General features: G+C 43.9%; 1 protein-coding gene across 1 annotated transcript; it reads left to right on the top strand.

The window, feature by feature from the left end:
• The first annotated feature begins 653 nt into the window (after positions 1 to 653).
• Positions 654 to 20,621, top strand: GMCL1 (germ cell-less 1, spermatogenesis associated). Its single transcript, XM_030463977.1, has 14 exons — positions 654 to 985; positions 1,379 to 1,502; positions 4,045 to 4,141; positions 4,921 to 5,018; positions 5,509 to 5,621; positions 6,229 to 6,294; positions 6,456 to 6,540; positions 6,751 to 6,841; positions 7,415 to 7,555; positions 11,898 to 11,967; positions 16,264 to 16,339; positions 17,170 to 17,315; positions 18,152 to 18,239; positions 19,263 to 20,621. Exons 1-14 carry the CDS (start codon positions 789 to 791, stop codon positions 19,389 to 19,391), a joined length of 1,521 nt encoding a protein of 506 aa, XP_030319837.1. The 5' UTR covers positions 654 to 788; the 3' UTR covers positions 19,392 to 20,621.
• The last annotated feature ends 267 nt before the right edge of the window (positions 20,622 to 20,888 follow it).

Here is a 20,888-nt window from a genome sequence, read left to right as displayed (position 1 = left end):
AGAAGGGTCTGGAGAAGTTGTGAGGAGCAGCTGAGGGCCCTGGGGGTGCTGATCCTGGAGCAGAGGAGGCTGAGGGGAGACCTTGTGGCTCTCTGCAAGCCCCTGAGAGGAGGTTGGAGCCAGGGGGGGTCGGGCTCTGCTCCCAAGGAACAAGGGATGGGACAAGAGGAACTTTGGGCACAACTCAAGTTGTGCCAGGGGAGGTTTAGGTTGGAGCTGGGGAAGAATTTCTGCCTGGAAAGGGTTGTCAGGGCCTGGCCCAGGCTGCCCAGGGCAGGGCTGGAGTCCCCATCATCCCTGGAGGGGTTTCAGAGCCTGGGGATGTGGGGATGAGAGACATGGGACTCGGGGTGACCAGGCAGTGCTGGGGGAGCAGTACGGGAGGATCTCCAGAGGTTTTCCCACCCCTCAGTCCACCTTCCCGGGAAGCTGCAGCACAACCGCCCCTCAGCCGCCCTTCCCCTCCCTCACCCGCCTCTCACCCGCCCCTCACCCGCCTCTCACCCGCCTCTCAGCCGCTCCTCCCTCCCCTCTCTTTCCTCCCTCCCCTCCCTTCCCTCACCCGTCCCGCCCTTCTCCCCTCTCACCCGCCCCTCCCTTCCCTCTCCCTCTCCGCGCACGCGCGCTCTCCGCCCGCCGCCCCTCCCGCTCCGCGCAGGCGCAGCCCCGCGGGGGCCATGGCCGCTCACGGCCGTTGCTGAGGCGCCCGGCGCCGGCTCCGCTCCCGTCCCGCTCCGCTCCGGGCGGCCCCATGAGGAGAAGGCGGCGGAGAAGACGGCGGAGCGGCGATGGGCTCGCTGAGCAGCCGGGAGCTGAGGCGGTGGGTGGGCCTCCCGCGGGGGGACGGGGTTGCCGGGGACGACGGCGGCGGCAGCGGCGGTGTCCGGGGCGGCAAGAGGAAGCGCGGTGGGGCCGAGGGTCCCGGTGACAGCGACAGCGACGGCGAGGCCGAGCGGGAGGAGCGGCTCCTCAACACCCCCCGCAGGTTCGGGCTGAGGGGAGAGCTCAGGGAAGGGGGGGTTGTGAGGGGATCGCCGCCTCTGAGGGGCTGCGGAGCTCGGCCATGGCCGTCCGGGGGTGGCAGGAAGGTCTGAGGGGGCTGTGAGGGTGTGGGGAGGGTCATGGGGACGGCGGTTGGGACCCTCAGAAGGCTGAGGGAGGGAAGAGACTCCTGGCGTGAGGCTGGGGGTGGGCCTGGGGCTGCGGGAAGGTCCCAGGAGCTGCTGGGAGGGGGGAAAAGCCATGGGGGCAGCAGCGGGGAGGGGCGGTCAGACCCTCATGGGAGGGAAAATATCCCTGTCAGGGACTTCACACTTCGTGTTGCTTCTGTCACAGAAAAAAATTGAAGGATTCGATCTCTGTTTGCCTTTTTATCTAGGAAAAAATTGAAAAGTACTTCTAAGTATATTTACCAGACTCTGTTTTTGAATGGGGAGAACAGTGATATCAAAATCTGCGCTCTGGGAGAGGAGTGGAACTTGCATAAGATATATTTGTGTCAGGTAAGTGGCTTTTAGTAAAAGAACATCTGGTAAATGTTAACTGTGACTTGAGATTTTTTTGTTTTTTCTTTTTTTTCTTTGTAATTCTGAGTTCTCACTCTGTGGATGCAAACAGTTAAACAGCTGGTGTCATGTTTTCACTGTTAGGAAGCATAGCTGTAGCTTCTTGCTTGAAAGGTTTCTTCGGTTCTGCCTGTGGCTATTTAATTTTTTCAATCTGCTCATCTTGGTGCATCCTTTATGAAAACAGTCCTGAAGCTTGTTTTTTGAGGTCCTGAGAACATGGGCTGGTGTGCTAAGCAAACAGCAGACACTCTCCTGTGACATTAATGCTATTGTAGAGCAAAGAAAGCCCTTCCAGAGTGGATTTGTGCAGCATGTGCCAACCCCACTGCTCAGTGGGACCTGAGGAACCTGAAGTGGAATTGCTGGAGCTGGGTCTCTGTATCCCAAGGGTGAAGGCTTTCTTGTTGCTTTCTGGCTGCTGCATGAGGAAGGTATGCACAGCACCTCTAAAAAGGGGTGCATCTTCATGCATACCTACAAAAAAAAAATCCTGTTTCTACATGCATTTTATTTCAGGCTTCTGTTAAGGTGAAGTTCTTAGTGTTATTTTGGGATTTGGGGAGTGAAGAGGTACTGTTATCTTTATTACTTTCCTGGGGATAAACTGTGGCTGTATCTTGCCATGTCTGATTCAATTGTGCTGCTAACTTTAAAGAGGGAATCTAACTTGGGAAGCAATTTATTTGAATCAAGAAGAGAAATTAATGTTGGGTCCTGTACCCCAAAACATGGGCACTTCTTTTTTAGCTCCAGTCAAGTGCAAAAGCAGTTTCATCTGTTACAAGGTGAAGGTGTCACCATGAGATGCAAGTTCTCTGGGGTAACAAGTGATGGTACAAGTGAATTCTTGATTTTTTAATTCTTTTTGTTAAAACCTTTTAAGGAGCAGAAAATGAGGTCAGGAAAGTCATTTGTACATAGCCCAAGAGTGAGCAGTGGGTGTGTTTGCAGGGAGGGCAGCTGTCAGACACAGCTCTCCTTGTCTGCTCACTTCTGGCTCTGGATTAAAGAGGAGGATGTGAGTGGGTGGGGTGGTCAGGCTGGGGGGGAGCAGCCAGAGCAGGGGGGGCACATTGCTGTCCCTGGACTGTTTATGATGATGGTGGTTGTGGTAGTTTTTGTTGTGATTCTGTTGTTGCTCCAGCTCAAGTTCATGAATGTAGTTCTTAAAAACTGAGTGTGAGTTGATGACTAAAATTAAATACTGAATTTCTCCCATGGATGCTTGTTAACAGACTTTGAAAATGGCAATCTTGCTCTGTAGAGGTCCTGCTGGACAGGTGGTGTTCTTGTGAGAGGAAGTTCTGTGGTTACCTGTTCTTGTAAGTCAGGTTTCTATTTCAGCTCATGCTTTGTCACCGGAATTATGTTATTATAGTTAAAATATTTTCAGAGGTTAAAAATACCTCTCAGTGGACACCTCCTCTGCCTTGCTGGGCACTGTCTCAGGCCGGATGTTTCTGTTTCTCTTGCCCTGAAGCTGTTGTTTTTAGTTTGCTAAATGACAGTGCTGGGCTGCCTAAGAATGGCAGATTGAGAAATGGAAGTTTTCTTTTTTCTGGTGTTGTTTACTGGAAAGATAAATTCTCATTAAACCAAGGATCTACCTGGCAAAACCAAGGTAGCTCCATGGGGGCTATTAAGAGGAATGTGGTCCAGGTTTTGAGAGTGGTGTGGTGTATGTCACCATGCTTAGAGGCTGTGCTGAAGGTATGGAAGTTTTACAAAACTCAAATCAGAATTGGATTGCATGTTGTTTGTGGCCCTGAGCTGAAATGCTGAGGTGAGAGGTCAGGGAATATGGGACTGTACAAACAGACTTTATTTTTTTGATCTCTCAGGTAAACTTCAGTGAGTGATAGCATCTCATAGTGGGCACTTCTGCTGCTGAGAAGGAAAATCAGGAACCCTAGTAGAGCAGTTTATTTCACTTCATTTGGATGGAAACCCATCAAATTCTAGTTTTATATGCCTTACACTTTAGAATAAAGGTATATTTACATAAGTGGTGGATGTGTATGTGTCCTTGGTATGAGGCCACAGCCTTGTACATTAACTTGTATGTCATGCATGCCTTTTCTTCCCAGTACCCAAACTGGCATTTCCTATTGCCTGCAGGATTTGTTGTCTGCCAGCAACATTAAGACTTAATTCTTGGACTAATTATATCCCCATTGGTGGGGGGTCTTAGGAAGAGAGCTTATGTGGCTTTTCTGGGCCTTTAAAGCTCTTTACTTACTTGGATTACAGACGTGTAGTCCAAATTTTCTAGTTTTCACTTTCAGAAATAGAACAGCTCCAATTAGCCCTTTCTCAAGTATGTCAGAACCTTTCAGCTTGTGAAGAGTTCCTTTAATGCATTTTGTTCTGTATAAAGGCAAATATTAATGATTTTTTGTTCCATGTGCTGCCTTTGACAGTTGTAATTTGAGTGAAATCTCTTACTTAATATCTTTTCCTCTCTTCCCTCACATAGTCAGGCTACTTTTCCAGTATGTTCAGTGGATCTTGGAAAGAATCTAGCATGAATGTCATAGAGTTGGAGATTCCTGACCAAAATATTGATATAGAAGGTAAGCAGGAACCTTTTCTTTTAATGTGAACTCTGAAGGTAGAGGTTAAGCTACACCTGACCAAAAATAACTGTGTAACTGTGGGTTTGCTTTTTTTAATAGTTTTCAAATTACTAAGTAAGAAACTTGAGATAATAAGTTCTGTGCTTATTCAGTTTTGGACTTAACTCAGGCTACCAATTTAATCCATTTTTGTGCCTCTGAGTTGGGAAGTACAGCTGGAAAGCAGCCACTTGTCCTCTTGTTTTGGCATCAGGGCTCTTGAGATCAGTCTGGAGACCCAAGTTTTAGAGCAGGTCACACCTTCATCCACCTGCTCTGGGAAAGCTTCTGAGTGGGGTGCTCCCAGGGGACCTGTGTGACCTGGCAGAATATTTTGATGCTGTTCCAAGCCCCAGGGAGTGAAGATTTTTCTGGAGAACTGCAGAGAAACTTCTGTAACCTCATAGTAGGAGCTCAGCTTGATGCTAGTGATGATTGCAGAGAGGATCAGGAGGTTTAACTTCTTGTTATCCAGTTGTACTTCTCTCCACATTGCTCCATGGTGTGACTTGGTGGCTGTTTAAGATGAATATTTAAATAGTGAAAAGGAGTGTATTTTATCAGTTAATGCCATGGTTTGTGTTCTCTGGTTTTGTGCTGGTAAGTACCAGCTTTGTATCCAGAGCAATAAAGATTGCACAGAGTGCCCAGTCAAGTGGTTTGGTTGGATTTCAGGATTCTTTCAGTTATCCTTGCCCCAGGTCCTGTCTGTGTGTGACACTTGTGCTCTTTTCCAGCTCTGCAGGTGGCTTTTGGCTCACTCTACAGAGATGATGTCTTAATAAAACCCAGTCGTGTCGTTGCACTTTTAGCAGCAGCCAGCATGCTGCAGCTTGTAAGTAATAAATATGCAATATCTTTGTGCTTTCTTTTCAGATAAAGATAACCATTCATCAGACACACATAAATGTGTGCTGTTGCTGTTGCAGCCAGAGAAATGAATCATCTTTTCAGACTAAGTGGGACAAAACCCAAACATCATGCAGTGGGTTTATTTAAAAATGCTATGACTAAGATTCAGTTGTAAAATTAAGTGCTGCTTTGAGCATCATATCTAGAAGTAGATTAAAATATGTTTTACCAGCTCATTTGTTCTGCCCTGAAGGTATTCATTGAAATTCTTTCACCTGCTGTATTCTTAAAAATGTGTTTTTCTGAGGAACATTGTATTTTCTGGGTAGCACAGTGTAGGTCACTGGAGCACGTGTGATGTTGGTAATAGTTCAGGCATGAAAATTTGTGTGAACTGCACAATCTTGTGACACTTCCTGCTGGGAAATGAAAACTCTGAATGTTTGTGGGATTTTCTTTCTTCCTCCTCACAGGATGGCTTAATCCAGCAATGTGGTGAAACAATGAAGGAAACCATTAATGCAAAAACTGTCTGTGGTTATTATAATTCAGCAGGGACCTACGGGTTGGACTCTGTGAAGAAAAAGTAAGAATTATTTTCTACAAGCTGCTGGGTACATTGCTAATTAGAAGTGTGAATTTGCAAGCATAATGCTCAAGTTAATTTTTTTTTACAGGTTTTCTGGCTCAGCCTCTGCTTGTCCTGTTTTGTTTTTGAGTTCCTGCTAGAGTTACCTTGAATATTGGTATTAATTACTAAAGTCCATTAGTAAAGACTGTGTTTGGTCTTCATTGTGCCAGTGAAATAATACTTGTGATCACTGGCTGGTTTATAGCAAAGCTGCTTTAATATTCAGAACTTAGGCTTAACTTTATCCTAATTAGGAGGGATAATTACACTTTTGGGAGCAGAGTGCTGGCGTTAGTGCTAACTGGTTCCTGCTGCTGAGAATTAGTGTGTTGTCAGAGCTTTTTGAGGCATTATTAGTACTTTGAATGTAGGTTTCTAAAAACAAACTTAAGAAAATTTTATGGTAAACTTGCTGTGTTTCAGTGAACTTCTTCTCATATTTTTATGCCATTTCAACATCATGAGGTGCATAATCAGCCTTTGTGAGCTTGAGCAACCATTGCAGGAATATTGACATAGATAAGAAAAAACCCAAAGTACTTATTCCTTGCTTTTAATCTAGGTGCCTCGAGTGGCTCTTGAACAACCTGATGACTCACCAGAGTGTTGAACTCTTCAAAGAACTCAGGTACCTGGTTAACTTGGAGTGGTGAAGTACAGTTTCTTCCACTGTATATAGTTCACCACAGATAACTTCCTAGGCTAGCAGTAGCTGCTTGTTACCTACCTTGCTTGATTGGTTTTGTCTCTGCTGTCTCACAGAACTCTTATGAATTAATTCTTTTTCAGCATAAACCTCATGAAGCAGCTGATTAGCTCTTCTAACCTGTTTGTGATGCAGGTGGAAATGGATGTGTACACTGCTCTCAAAAAGGTACTTTGCAAAGGGGATGACTGGGGCTTCAGGAAGTTGATTTTATAGCATGTTGAGAACTTTAGTTGTTTTTTTTACTGAAAGTATTTAATAGAGCATCTGATCTTTGTAGGAACAAATGCATTGTGAAAATGGCTCTGGAGTAATGCATGTATTACTGGGTTGAAAACTTCTTTAATGAACTCACTGGAGTTTCTTTATTTTACCTAGTGGATGTTCCTCCAGCTAGTGCCTTCTTGGAATGGATCTCTGAAACAACTCTTAGCTGAAGCTGATGCCTGGTTTGCCAAGCGTAGGAAAGGTAGGATTCACTGCCATGGCCTGGCTTGGGCAAGACATGAGTTGAGAACAAAGCATGGTGGTCTTCTGCCACTTCCAAACTTCATCCCATTTCCTTTGGGAAGACTTGCATCTGCCAGCAGTCCCTGGCATCAGATTCTCAACAGTGAGAACAGCTTTTCACTGCTCTCTCTGGGGTTTGTTTTTTTAAGTGAGCACAGAGCTTTTCACTGCTTTGTCCACGTGTTTCCAAGTGAGCAGACATGTCACTGGTTTTGCTTTGTTGCTCTTGTTTTTGTGATCTCAGGGTAAGCTTCCCTTGCCTTCTCACTAGAAGGCACTCGTGTGCTTCAAAAGAGGCCAAGTTTGGGCTATCAAACTTTCTGAAGTCTGGGGGCAAAGTTCAGGCTAAGTTTGAGGCCAAGTTTGGGCTATCAAAGTTCTGCTGAAAGGATTGGAACATCCAATCTGTGAAAGGTGATCAGAGAAAGTTATTACTTATGGGCAAATCAAGAAATTAAAACTCAGATCTCAGGTGTAAGTAGGGTCTGGAAAATATTTAGGAGGAGCCATTGTAAAAGGTTCTGTTCTGCAGATCTGGAGGGTGATGTGTCCTTCCTGGAGTCGGAGCAGGGGAAGGCGTTCCTGTCGGTGTTCACACACCTGAGGTTGCAGTACATCATCAGTGATTTGGCATCAGCCAGAATTATTGAGAGAGATTCCCTCATCCCTTCAGGTGAGTGAGAACTGGGCTGGCCAGGTTCTGGGGGCCTTTCCTGCCCTAGAGGGATTGGGAAGATCTGGGTGCATTTACTGCTCTTATCACGCATGGGGTTATCTCCAGGGATTTGTAGCCAAAGATTCAGCAGGAGCTGAGCCTCATTTACATGTGTGAAAGTCTCAAAAGGCACACACTGGGTGTGTTAAGCATTTTGGTGATCAGTCAGGTTATCAGAATACTCCATAACCAATACACAGCACATTATCAGTGTGTGAGTGACCCCTGAGCCCCAGACATGCAAAAACATTTTCCTTTTAAGAGAACAAAACTTGCTGGGACTCAGCTGTTTTCTAGCCATTAACTTTTCTAAGAAAGCTGGGTAGTTTTTAATATTATTTGGAATAATAATACCTAAAAATGAAAATCAGAAGCATAAGATGCTCTGAACTCTGCTCCCATCTGCAAAGACAAAGTGTTAATTTAACCACAGGTTTTTAGGATGGTTTTGGGTGTATGCCAGATATTTATGTGTTCTGCTCTTGTCATTTTATTTGCATTTTGCATTACTTGTGTAAAGTACATCCTATTCTAGGTTATTTTGAAGCCCATAGGATGAAATGCCATTTAATGTTGTTATGAGTTACTGTTATTAACATTATTGAAAAATAATCACTGGAAAATAAAAGGAAAACATTCTTATCTTGCTGCTGCTGGAGAGATAGAACTGGAAATGAGTTATCAAGTCAGGCTCTCACTTGAAGATGTTTTTCCACTATCATTCATATCTTTTATCATGTGAAACATCTGCCCCTCCTTCTTTATTCAGCTGCTTTTCTTTTTTTTCCCCTTTTTCTCCTTTCCAAGAGTGTACTTTCCTTTACAGAGTGTTTGGGTTGCTTGTGCTTTGCCTTTGGATTTGTCTTCTGAGATCCTTGCTCTGTATTTCACTCTGTTAAATGTTTCCTTATCACAGTTGAATCCTAGCACTGAATTTTGCATTTTCATTCTCTGACAGGTTTTATTTCCTGGCTCTCATGTACACAACTCTGCTTTTTAATATTTTTAATGTCTGTCTGCACTGTGACTATCCATTCATCTGGATGCCTGTGATGTCTGTTTATAGGTGTAATTGCCAAATGTCAATTAAATCTGTTTTTATTGAGCTGTTCATCATTCTTCTTGACACGTGTGGTTTTGTCACCTGCCCACTGGGCTCACACTGGACTCTTGCAGTGCATAGATGTTCAGCCTGGCCTTGTGTGACACTGCTGTCTTCTTCTAAAATTAAAATTATTTTTTTTCATCTCACACTGGCTTTTCCCTTCATGCCACCATCACAGTGACAATGTCACAGCACACCAGAATTGTTAGGATGTTTCTTTTGAAGCCCACTGGCCTGAGCAAATTATTCAGTGCTTTTAAAAGAGTTTCCTTGCCATGAGGATGAGGCAGTGAGCATGGCTTTGTGCTCTGTGCCTTTCTCTACCAGAAGTAATGGGTTAGTTCCTCTTGGCAGCTGGATGTGTGGATAACTTTGTGCACCTTGTTCTTGCTCCTGCTTTGAAATGTTTGCAGGAGGGATCTGTCAGGAGCTGGGTGGTGTCACAGGAGGTGCCTGTGGGGTTCTTTGCTCACTCAAAATCCTTTTGTCTCTCAAGTGGACAACCACTTCTGCTCTAATGAACTGGCTTTCCCTACCCCCTGGTTTAAATTAATAACCTTAAGAGGTGCAAAAGAGCCTGTCTTCTGCTCTGGTTCTGGCAGATGAAGGAACGTGTTCATCCTGTGCTGAAACATGGAGGTTTGGAAGGGTTGTTCATCTTCTGCTCTGAGATTCCTGTTGGGACAGCAGGTGGAGGCAGAGCCTCACCCAGGGCTGCTCCAGCCCTGCTGCTCCCAGGGGCTGGGTGCTTGTGTCCAATAGGTGGGGCAGTTTTCTACCTCCAGCAAGTGGTAAAATGTTACAATAAGCATAAAAATCCCAGAAGAGCAGATCTGATCTTTGAACTTTGGTCTTTTATATGCTTAAGTGTTGTCTGAAGTTAATAAAATCCATTTTACTGAAAACAGGTATTGGTACAGATTATAATCAAAGTGTAGAGACATCCCTGTTCTGTAATAAAAATAACTTTGGGGTGAATTGCCCTTTAGAGCCTTAATTTAATGGCACAGGAGAACTCTAGATGACTGCCTTGTGAAGTTTCTTTGTCAGCACATGAACAAGATGTTGCAAAACAGAAATTTACCAGAACTGTGCTTGATTCCCTCCTCTTAGTGTTGCTGCTGTTATCACTCTGATGAGCAACCTTTTCTTGGTGTTCCTCAGGGGCTGAACTCAAATCCAAGATCCTCCTATCTATGTAGGTCATGGGAAGAATGTTTCTTAAACAGCAACTTTGAGGCTGATTTGCTGGTGCTTACTGAATATGTGTAATTTTCTCATGGCTCACAAGGTACTGGAGAGCTGAATGTTTGCTCTTTGTAGTTAAAGCATCTTGTAAACTGTGATTAAAAATGCTGAAATAGGCTTGGTTGCTTTGTAGTGTACAGGGGGAAAGGCAGTGTGTGGTCAGAGCAGGAAGAGTATCTCATGATTGTGCTCCAGTGCTGATTATTGATTAAAAATTAAAAAAAAAAAAAGGTTTGCATTGCAAGAGAATTGGGAAAGTGGGGAGGGAAGAAGAACAAAATGCAGAGGCCTCTACATGTGTGAGGAATAATACCTGCTAGCCCTGGTAAATCTGGATAGCAGCTTGCAGCCAAAAGCTGTGTTAGGATCTTGTGCTCATCATTTAAAAGGAGGTTTAGAGAAACATTGGTGGTGCAATTTCAAACCTGGGATTTATAAATACAGCCAGCACCTGGTGGTGGAGGTGACTGCATCCAGTCTGCACACATGGGCATTGCTGGGTAGTTTATGTTATAGTGTTTTGAGATTATCTTACATATGTATATATCTTTTATAATTAGTAATCTAAATATAGTAATATTGTTTAGATTTAGATAATTGTAATTTAAAATAATCTCTTAGATTATTCTAGATCAAATTGTTCCAAGGATGTAAAGAAGGAAAACATGTTGAATAATTGAAAGCAATTGTGTAGTTTTTTTGGTTTTGTTTTTATACCTTGTGTGTCTGCAGGAGAAAACTGAAATACTGAATTATTTCAGAGCAGAGTCTCTTTGTGTTTGCATAGAGAGGATGTAGGAGACAGAAATACACAATGTGTCTGTAAGCAAAGTGCTCACTGTTCTGTTTTACTTGGTAGCTTCTAAACCTCTCATAAGCACTATTTTCCCTCAATGCTACAAGCTCACAGATGAGCAGCTGGAATCCAGCAGGTGAAGCAAATATGCACATCTGCAGAAATAAAGATGTGCTATCTCCTGATTTTTTTTTTCCCCTTCTAGCACATCCATTCTCTGTTCCTTAACTTAAGTTTTCCTTAATTTACTTTTATACTTCATTTTACCTTGGTTAATCCCCATCTGGGTCTGAACCTTAACTCTAGAGTTAGTTGGGGAAGGACTGGTTTGAATTCTTGTGTCTGGGACCTCTAGGGTGGTCTCAGCTCTGTGATCTCACTTCACATTCACAGCTACCTGTTTTGTTTTTGTGCTGACAATGGTTCTCACTGTTCCTCTCATCTCAGGCCATTCCTCCACACAGCTTGTTTTCCTACATGACCTTGCATACTTGCCCCTGTTTTTATCTGGAATAAGAAGAAATTACACACTGTACTTTTGGGTGCCTTTTGTGGAGCTGACTTACAAGCTATTAGCTTTTTTTCTTTAAACTCTTGGTTGCAACTGTGAGATTAATAAGCTGATAAAATCTTTATGGTGTTCTCAGAAGACATGATTTATGTTTATTCCTCATAGAGGATAAGTTCTGTTTGTTTTTACCATATCCATGATAACTCACCCTTTCCTTTATCCTTTGGTTCTGTTTTCTTTTTTTTTTATTTTTTAGCTTGGGTAGAATTCCACTGGGGATCCAGAAACCAACATCTCCCAAGAGCTTGCTAACAAGCTCCTAGGCTTGACAGAACTTTGTGCACTGAGAAAACGTGTTGAGTTGCATCACTTCTGGCAATCCTGAATGCTTGATGAGTACAGTCCTGAGTTAGTGATAGGAATTGATTTTTATCTGTACTGCTTCCACTGTAGCTGAGACCTCAGGAGGTACAACACAAGTGTGGCATCAGGGTGTTGGGTTTGCATTAGGCCATCCAGTTAATAAGTGTAACCTCGTTATTTCAATGTCATTTTATTTCTATATTTCAAATGTTTATGAACATCCCCATTCCCAGCTCCAAAGACAACACCAAGCTTATTTATTTTTTTTTAATTTTAGAATGGCTGTCCTCTGTTTACAAACAGCAGTGGTTTGCCATGCTCAGAGCAGAACAAGACAATGATATTGGGTAGGTATATCACAGGCTTTCCTTTATTTCTTTCCTAAACTAGAAACCTTCCTCTCATATAAGTTCTGACATGCTTTACTTTTGGAGTTTACATTAAGATGAGTGTGGGGGGAAGCAAACTTCAGTGGTTTTAAACTCTGTGGAGATCTGTGTTCCCTTGGGATGGTTGATCTGTCCCTTAAACAGGGGAAACCCTGGAAAACTGGTGTAATGACACCAGAGGTAAATGCTGGGGAGGGATGTTCTGTGTTTTCTCTTATGTTGGTTAATGCTTCTCACTGGTACTTTGCTGCTGAGGCTTTGAAGGGTAACTTACTGGCCTTCCATTTTAAAGGTGACTCTAGGAAAAGTACTGCAGATGGAGAAGCAGCAATTTCTGACCTGCTTGCCTCCTCCCTGGGCTAGCTGGGCAAGAGGTTGTGGTGTGTTGTGGCTAACTCCTGGTGTAGAAGGCAATTTGTTTTGTTTATGCAGGGATAACTCCACTCTAACCTTTGGTCCTGCCTCTCCCATCCCAGTCTGCCAGGCAGCAAGCGAGGGCTCAGCACCCAGCAGGGCTTGGCATCCTCTGCCCTCTTCTCCTTTCCAGTTTCAGTGCCTTTCCTCCAGTGCTTCTCAGGTGGTGCATCCCTCTCCACTGCTAAGACCCTGTTCTTTTCCCCAGTCCTCCTATTTTATATCCTGTCTTTTCTCCTTCCCAGGCCACGTGCTGCTCTGTGCTGGTATTTCATGAATTCCCACAGCAGCTCCCAGTGTTTCCCTGTTGTTTCTCTGCCCTTTCAGAGGTCTGTGTGTGCATTACTCAGTGCAGTGCCTGATTTGGTGACCCTGTGTCTAGCCAGGCTCCTCAGCAGCACTGCCTTGGGCAGGGAGGCATCTTGGTTTCATGTGCCTTCCCCAGCCCTGTGGATCACAAGCTGTTTCCCTTCCTCCTGCTTGCTTTATTTTGCCACGTTGCACTGAGCCAGGTCCTGTGATCTCTTTCTAAATACCGAAACTCTGGCAAAATGCAGCAACTTGGAGGAGCTGTTCCTGCCTTTGTCTTCTCTCCTAGTTCTCAGTGTGCTTTGTGGAGAACAAATGCCAGGTCAGGAAGCAGGAAAGTGTTTGTCACCTTTCAGGAACCAATAAAGCAGCTTTGTTTATTTTCCTCCCTGGGTTCTGTTAGCCCAGGGCTGGCTCTTCTGAAGGTGACCGTGTTCAGCTGCAATAAGCTTCACTTACTGATTGCAGTCTGGAAAGCAGAGCTGCTGTCCTGGTTTGAACCAGAGGGCATGATGCAGTCTGCAGCAGCAGTAGAAAGTTACAAATCTCCACCTTCCTTTCCAGGGAGGTGTGAGTGTTCTCTTGATGGACTAGTAAAGGATTTTCCAGCTGGAGAGTTTGGCTGAATTGCTGTTGAATGACCAACCACCAGTAAACCTTTGCTTAAATATGTTCTGGTTTGGAACAGCTTATGCTTTAGCCCCAGCACCCTCTGGCAGTGGCTTCCATGCCTTAATTGGGGAAATATTTCCTTAATTGCTTCCTTTTTGATGTTAAGATGTAATGTAAAAAAGTTTCCCAAACTCTGTCTTTGGTCATAAGAAGAGTTAAGCTCTTAAGAAGTGGTTCTCAGTGCCAGTAGCAGTCCTTTAGAAAATGGCAAAGTAAGAGTGAATCTCATCATTTCAGCTCCTCGAGGTCGGGTGGTCATAGCTGGTTTCTGAGAGCACTGACTTTTTGTAAAGACTTTTCTTGCAATGCTGTTGTTGAAGCATCTCAGAGTAGAGAGTTGTACAGTGTGCTCTGCCTTCCAGCTCATGTGAACCACAGCTAACAGGGAGCAGTTAACATTCTGAACCAAGATAAGACCCTGTATTTCACATTCAGCTACAGAGCTGATAATTTCAGTGACTCTTGGCATGAGCAGAGTATTTTTCCATGTTTTTCTTGCTTGTCTAGTTTTCTCTTTTGCCATATGGGATTTATTTTATTTTGGTATGTTTGGGTTTGGGGTTTTTTTGTTTGTTTTGGGTTTTTTTTTTGAGACAGCTAAAATGGGAAGTCTTGGGCAGAGAAAGTTTTTCTCAAAAACAGACCCCTGTTTGCCCACATCTCTTCCTTTGGTGTTCATGGCAAGGTCTTTCCTCAATGGTGATGGTAAGAGGAGGTGATAGGTACTGTTTCTCCTCAGTATGTCTTAGCTTTGCCTTCAGTAGTTTCCAGACTGGTTCAAGGTGCCATCCAGGTTACTGTTGGTTTGATTGTGGGCTCATTGTGAGCAGGGTGTTCTCTGGAGCTGGGGGTGTGGAGTGCTTCCCCGTGGTGAGCTCAGGTGCCAGGTCACTGGTCCATAGTATGCAGAGCTGAAATCCTGAGTGTCTTCTGCTGGCAAGCTGCAGTGGGATGCCTGTGGATCAGAACTTGTGTCTTAGGAGGGAAGACAGGCAGCTGTTCCTTTATAGTAAAGCAAATATTTTGGTTATTTGGCAAAGAAAAGAATTAAGGTTTTACAAGGCCATCCTTTTACCCAGCTCTGCTGCCCTTTCTCTGACACTTAGTGCCTGTGTTGGTATCCTGATGCATTTTATTTCCTTAGAGGTAGGGATGTAAACTTAGCCTGCACGTCTTGTCCAGCTCTCTGTCTCCCAGCTCTGAAGCAAGGCTCTATTTTCATGTCCCACCTGGTGCACAGCATAGTTCCACCAGCTTATTCTAGGACTGCCAACCTGGCAGTGGCATTGCTCTGAAACCTGTGGTTTGCTCTTTTAGTAATTTTACAGAGGAGAAGAAAATGTTTCATGTCTACTTCATGTAGTTTGCATTTAACAAGGCCAGACATTTCATTCACTTTTCAGAACCTGAGACTTTTTTAGTGCAGTGCAGGAGTCTGTGACTTTGAACTGGAGCTGCTGAAGGTTTGCTTGTTGTGCAAAAAAGTGGGTAACTTTTTTTCTTATTAAACATTTGCTCTGTGGCAAATGCAGGACAGATCTTTAAAGTTCATGACTGGATTCGTTTCTACTCTTAATGATCTCTTTGGCAGCTTTTAAAAAGGAAATAGAATAACTTAACTGTTCAGTAAGTCTTTGGTGGGACAGTGTAAGGGGTTAAAGCTGGAAGTTTTGCATCTTCTGAGGCAGCTCGAGGAATTGATAGGGGGAAGTAGTGATGTCTGCCTGAACATTGTCCTAATGTTTGTGAAATTTGTCACTAATTAAACAGAAATAAATCTTTTATCACCATTACTGAATTTAGGTCAGCTACATAACCAGTTCAACGGGAAGATGTGGAAAAAGCACCTGGGAGGTTCTTGGGTGAATTTGGTTTGCATGATTAGCTTAATTGCTTGACTTCCTCATAAAATACTTCATCTTCCAGGATTGTTTGTTTACAGAAAGGAAAACACCAGAGGCTGAGTTTGTTCTTAAAAGCTGGAGCTGCACGTTCTTGTGGTGCATGTGCAGTAGGAAGAGAACAGATGCTGCATTTCTTATCTCTGAGATACCTTGAAGTTGCTCAGTTCTGCAAGTTTATAATTTACCTTGCGTTGGGGGGGTGTTGCCTTTTATTGTGATTTATAGCACTCACTAAGCATTTTCCCTCTGTGTAACTGGAAGCCTTTCTGGTTGCTTATTTGGTTAATGATGTAATCGTGTCTAAAGTTAAGTAAGCAGCATACCTCTGGAGAAGTGGGACTGATTTTACTGCTGCTGACTCTGCAAGATTTTTCAGTGTGTTGGAGCACAAGTGGAAACTGCTGGGTGAAACAGGTTGATGTTGGTGTAGGGTGGCAGAACCCAGAGCCTTGTGGCACTTCACCATTGCTGGGGGTTAACTTTTTTTAGACCAGTTGCATAACCAGCTGCTTGAGAAATCTTCTGCACTGTTTCTCTGGGTGCTTCTTCACCACCCTGCTGTTGGGCAGAGCCCTGCAGCTGCTCCTCAGCAGTCACACTCATTCCTCTTTGTGCCCAGAGAGTCAGGACCACTGAGTTCAAAGAGTTCTGAGGAAGATGAGAGAACATATGTCCTTGTGACAACCATTATTTGCTGATCTGGGAGAGTGCTACATAGCTGAGGTGCCCCAGCTTGGTTTGTGTTGCTGCTTTGTGGAGCAGTTGGATGCTGATGGGATAATTCAGGTTGGAAGGGATCCAGGGAGGTCATCAAGTCTCCCAGCAGGGTCACTTGTGTGGTCAGGCCATTGTACTCAGTCTACTCATCTTTCCCACATTAAAATACCATACACATACAAAGCTGTTAAAGTGTCCTGAAAGATGCACTTTTTTTTTTTTTTTTTTTCTTTTGTAGGCCTCAAGAAATAAATAAAGAGGAACTGGAAGCAAACAGCATGAGGTGTGGTCGAAAACTTGCAAAGGATGGTGATGTAAGTATGGCATGTGGCTACGTCTGTGCATAGCTGGCATGTCTGAGACATGTTAGGTGTTCTCAAAACATGTAGGGCTTAATTATCAAACTGCATCAAAAAGATGGAATGGAGATGGCACGTCAAAGAAATTATTTTGTTCTCCCTAGAAGGATGTAAATTCTTGCTGTCTTTGGGAGAATAAGGAATTAATGTTTTAATTGTGCTCTTGTGCTGCAAGCAAGCCCATGTTTGGAAAAACTTAGTGTGCAAAAGGAAGGAATGTAGCAGTGAGTTCTAAAATGAAGCTTGGAAAATACATGCAGTTAAAATATAGCTCTGATCACTGATGTCTTTTTATCTGCAAAAGGAAGCCTGGATAAAATGTGTAATAGCCACAGCCAGACCCCCTGTGTGTTCCATACATATATATATGTCTCTTTAGGTAACAGGTCTTGTGAAAAAAACACAAAACATTAATTTTTCCTACTGAAGTCACTTAACACAAGATGTTGCACTCCAAGGAATGCTTTAAGCATGAATGGGATGTGTAGGGATGTGCTGCTCATACAGTTTCCAGAGTGCCAGAAGTATTTTAGTTCCACTTGTGCTGAGTGTTTGTGTGGGCTTGGGAGGCAGCAGCTGACACTGAGCTTGTCTTGTGCTGTCATTTGGCTGCTCAAGTGAGAGGTTGGCTACCAAAGTGTCTTGTGCCACTCAGAGGTGTTGGGAAGGATCCTTGAACCCCCTCAAGAATCCCGTTCCCAAATCGGGTTTGTTGGAGGGCACTTACTACTCCTGTTGTAGCCGATGCTCTGATTGGTTTGTTTGTTTTTTAACATTGTTTTCAGTACTGCTGGCGCTGGACTGGGTTCAACTTTGGCTTTGACCTCCTTGTAACTTACACAAACCGCTACATCATTTTCAAACGGAACACTCTGAATCAGCCCTGCAGTGGCTCAGTCAGCCTGCAGCCCCGCAGGAACATAGCCTTCAGGTAAGCAGGGGCCAAGGAGGCAGACCCTCTGGGCTGTGCCAAAACATCTCCCCCTAACTAAATCTTTTTATCTGGGCTTGAATTAAATGTTATTGCCACCAAGTTAGTTGCAGAATCACGGAATTATCAGACTGCATCCAGGTGGGGTTTTAATATGTCCAGAGAAGGGGACTCCACAGCCTCCTGGGCCATCCTGTGGCTGTGCCCAAAGAGTAAATTTTTTTCTTATGTTTAAATGGAACTTCCCATGTTCCAGCTTGTGCCCCGTGCCCCTCATCCTGTCACTGGGAACTACTGAGGAGGGTTTGGCTCCACCTTCCTTGTACTTACCCTTTAGGTGCTTGTGGGCATTGATAAGGTCTCCCCTCAACCTTCTGCAGACTGAAGAGTCCCAAATCTCTCAGCCTTTCCCTGCAGGAGAGATTCTCCAGTCCCCCAGTCAACTTCCTCACCCTCCTCTGGACTCTCTCCAGCAGTTCCCTGTCCCTGGAGCTGGGGAGCCCAGCCCTGGATGCAGTATTCCAGCTGGGGCCTCACCAGGGCAGAGCAGAGGTGCAGGATCAGCTCCCTGTACCTCCTGCCCACTCTCTCCTTGGCGCAGCCCAGAGCACCCTGCTGGCTCAGGGTTAATTTAGCACCATTCAGACCCCCAGATCCGTCTCCTCTGAACTGCTTTCCAGCAGATCCACTCCTACCCTATATTGGTGCTTGGCATTCTTCCCCCCCAGGTGCAAAAAATGTTTCCTCCCCAGGTTTGAAAGTGTTATTCTGTCTCCTTGGGAGAAATATTTTGTCTTGGAAAAACTAAGTTCTGGGAAACTGCTGTTGTGCCCTAGGTTACGCCTCGCCTCTTTTGATGGCAGTGGGAAAATGATCTGCAGCAGAACCACAGGATATCAGATCCTCACCCTCGAGAAGGACCAGGTACATGTGTGGAATTTTGAGCTGTTGAACTGTGGAGTCCAAGGCATGAGAAAAATGCTGAGAAGTCAACAGTGCTTTTGAAGAGGAGTTGTTCTTCTTGTTATTGCTTGTGTGGAATTTCAAGCGTGTTCCTTTTATAGGCAGTGGAAGATTAAGCTCATTTGTAAAGTGGAACCAGAGCAGGGTGGCATGGATTGCATGAGTGTTGGCAATAGTGAAATTAGTTCCTGTGGTGCTGCTGAAGTCTTCTCTGCTAGAGTAGAGAGAATTCTGCTAGAGTTCTGCTTGCTTTCCCTGACTTCCAGCCCAGCTGAGATTACTCCTCTGAAAAACATGTCCATCAGACTCCTGCTTCTTTAGAGGCAAGTTTGGAGTTTGGTGGTAGACTCCCCCTGGATTGTAAACTGAAGAGCTGAAAGAATGGCTTGCATATTGTCCAAGGGTGGTATTTATGACTCTCTTAAAAAAATAAATGAAATCCTCAGAGAGGAGTGGAGTTTTTTTAAGAGAACATGCCATTTCCACCCATCTGGGACAGCAGAATTTAGTAAGAAACATGAAAGACTTGATCATCAGGTTTCTTAAATCCTACTCCACAATACCTAAAAAACTTTTCCTTGTAATGCCATCCTTACATCCATGAAGTTTCAATTTTGCTATCCCAAACCCAGTTCCAAGAGTAAAACAGAAAAATTCCTCCCAGCAAGCTGTGATTTGCTTTAAAGCACAGAGTGCTGGGGGTTGCCTGGGTGGTTCCATCTGCTGCAGCTGGCACTGCAGAAGAGGTTTCCTCTCCCTCCTGTGCCTGAAGGGAGAGTCTGCTCAGTCATTTCTTACACCTCTGTTATCTTTGCAGAAGGATTGGCAGCACTGGCTCAAAGGGTTATAAACATTTTGAGGGTATCTTATCAGTGTTAATGTAGTAAAACACCTGCTTTAGGTGAAGGTGAATTACTCTGGGTTTTTTTCTCTCCTCTACCAGCGTTGCTCACAGGGCAGCTCTCCTCTGTGTTTGCCTTACAGGAGCAGGTGGTCATGAACTTGGACAGCAGACTCCTGATCTTCCCTCTCTATATCTGCTGTAACTTCTTGTACACCTCACCAGAGAAGAAGGCTGAGAGTGAGGCACAGCCAGACCATGTGGAAACCTGAGAGCTCCTCAGCAGCAGAGAGCAGCAGGCTGGATGCTTCCAGTGCAACGCCCTGAGGCACAGAGCTTTGACAGCAAACAAGGCCTTACACTGTAGCAGATAGAGACATGGCCTTAGTGTACTCCTATGCATATCTAAAGAGAAGGTCAGAGTTATATAGGCCAAAACTAGTTATCCATTTTCATGTTTGTTTTGTATCTGCATTCTGTTGTTCTTCAGGCAGTCGCCCATTCCTTTTCAAGAGATGTTTTGCTTTTTATTTCTTCTGGGTGAAAACTGAGCCAAATTGAAAACAGGGAATTGATGTGAATAACATCTTATGAACTTCTCTGTCAGACTCTGAGCACACGTTTTAGAATAGGTGAGTTTTGTTAGGTTGTTTGCTTTTTTGTTTGTTTTTTAATAACTGATCTGTAAATACCAGATCCGTATTTCTTACTTTGTGCTCCTTTTCCATTGGGGCCAAATATGTGCAAATGTTGCCTGTCACCTTTTGTTAGTTATTTAACTGTACAGGCTTTCAAACCTCCTTGTTTTTAAGATTTTTTTGTGTCTCTTATAACATATGTTTCATTCTTGAGCTTTTTTTAATGCTGCAGCAAATCTCTTTATTTAGCAGGTGATTTTGCTAACAAGGACGTGTGTAAGTGAAGTATTTTTTCCACACACAGCAAATACTCTCATGTCCTAACCATCACTCAAGCCTACTATGCAGCAGCTTTCAGCCAGGATTCTCCTGAATGCTTACTGTACTCACATGAACCAAATACCAGTTTTTAAACATTGTTTTGGTTTTGTTTTTTATGACTTCTTTTAACTTACATTGGGAATATATCCCCTTTTAGCTCAGGAACTTGTGACCTCTGAGTGCCTTTTGAGTTGTCTGTGTTAACACAAACTTCACATCAGTTAAGCAAGGTCACAGGATCTAAAGGAAGAGCTGGGAACAAGGGATTCCTTTTCAGTTGGTTTGACGAGTGAGTCAGGTGTCAGAGGAACACTGTGTTAGTTCTTTGTGTGCGTTGGGTTTTATGTTTGTCTGTTGCAATTTTGAATTCTTCTTGCATCAGGATTTTTTGGATTCAAAGTGGGAATTTTGCCTCTTTAGTAGCCTATTTTTTTAATGTTGTCAGAAAAGTATGAAACCATTTGTACTTTATAACAAGGAGAAAAAATGTTAGGCAAGATGGAAAAAAAGTGGCAATTTGTCAATAAATGATTTCAAGTGGCATCCTCACTAGTGTCTATCCTTTTCTGCCACAAATAGCTTTTTATTTTGGATCCAGCCTGGGGATACACCTCTGTGGAACCCTACACTGTGTCACACTTTGGAAACAGAAGCATTTTGAGGTGTTCATCAGCTGCAAGCATTGAGCTTGGTACTCAGGTACTTAAGTCAGCAGGTTTCCTTTTTTTAATTAGAAAGTCTAAAACTGTCATTGTTGCAATGGGAAAGAAACACAGGCTGCTTGTTAATGGCAGAAGAGAACATCTGCAG

The sequence above is a fragment of the Calypte anna genome, chromosome 22, assembly GCF_003957555.1.
Source record: "Calypte anna isolate BGI_N300 chromosome 22, bCalAnn1_v1.p, whole genome shotgun sequence".
NCBI classification, from domain to species: domain Eukaryota; kingdom Metazoa; phylum Chordata; class Aves; order Apodiformes; family Trochilidae; genus Calypte; species Calypte anna.
This window is presented reverse-complemented; position numbering and strand designations above follow the sequence as displayed.

What these genes read in the sequence shown, in the direction of transcription:
- GMCL1 (XM_030463977.1), top strand. Translation starts at nt 789, where the DNA reads ATGGGCTCGCTGAGCAGCCGGGAGCTGAGGCGGTGGGTGGGCCTCCCG. An exon ending in CGCAGGAACATAGCCTTCAG is followed by an intron (nt 17,316 to 18,151) that starts GTAAGCAGGGGC and finishes GTTGTGCCCTAG; the next exon opens with GTTACGCCTCGCCTCTTTTG. An exon ending in TCACCCTCGAGAAGGACCAG is followed by an intron (nt 18,240 to 19,262) that starts GTACATGTGTGG and finishes TTTGCCTTACAG; the next exon opens with GAGCAGGTGGTCATGAACTT.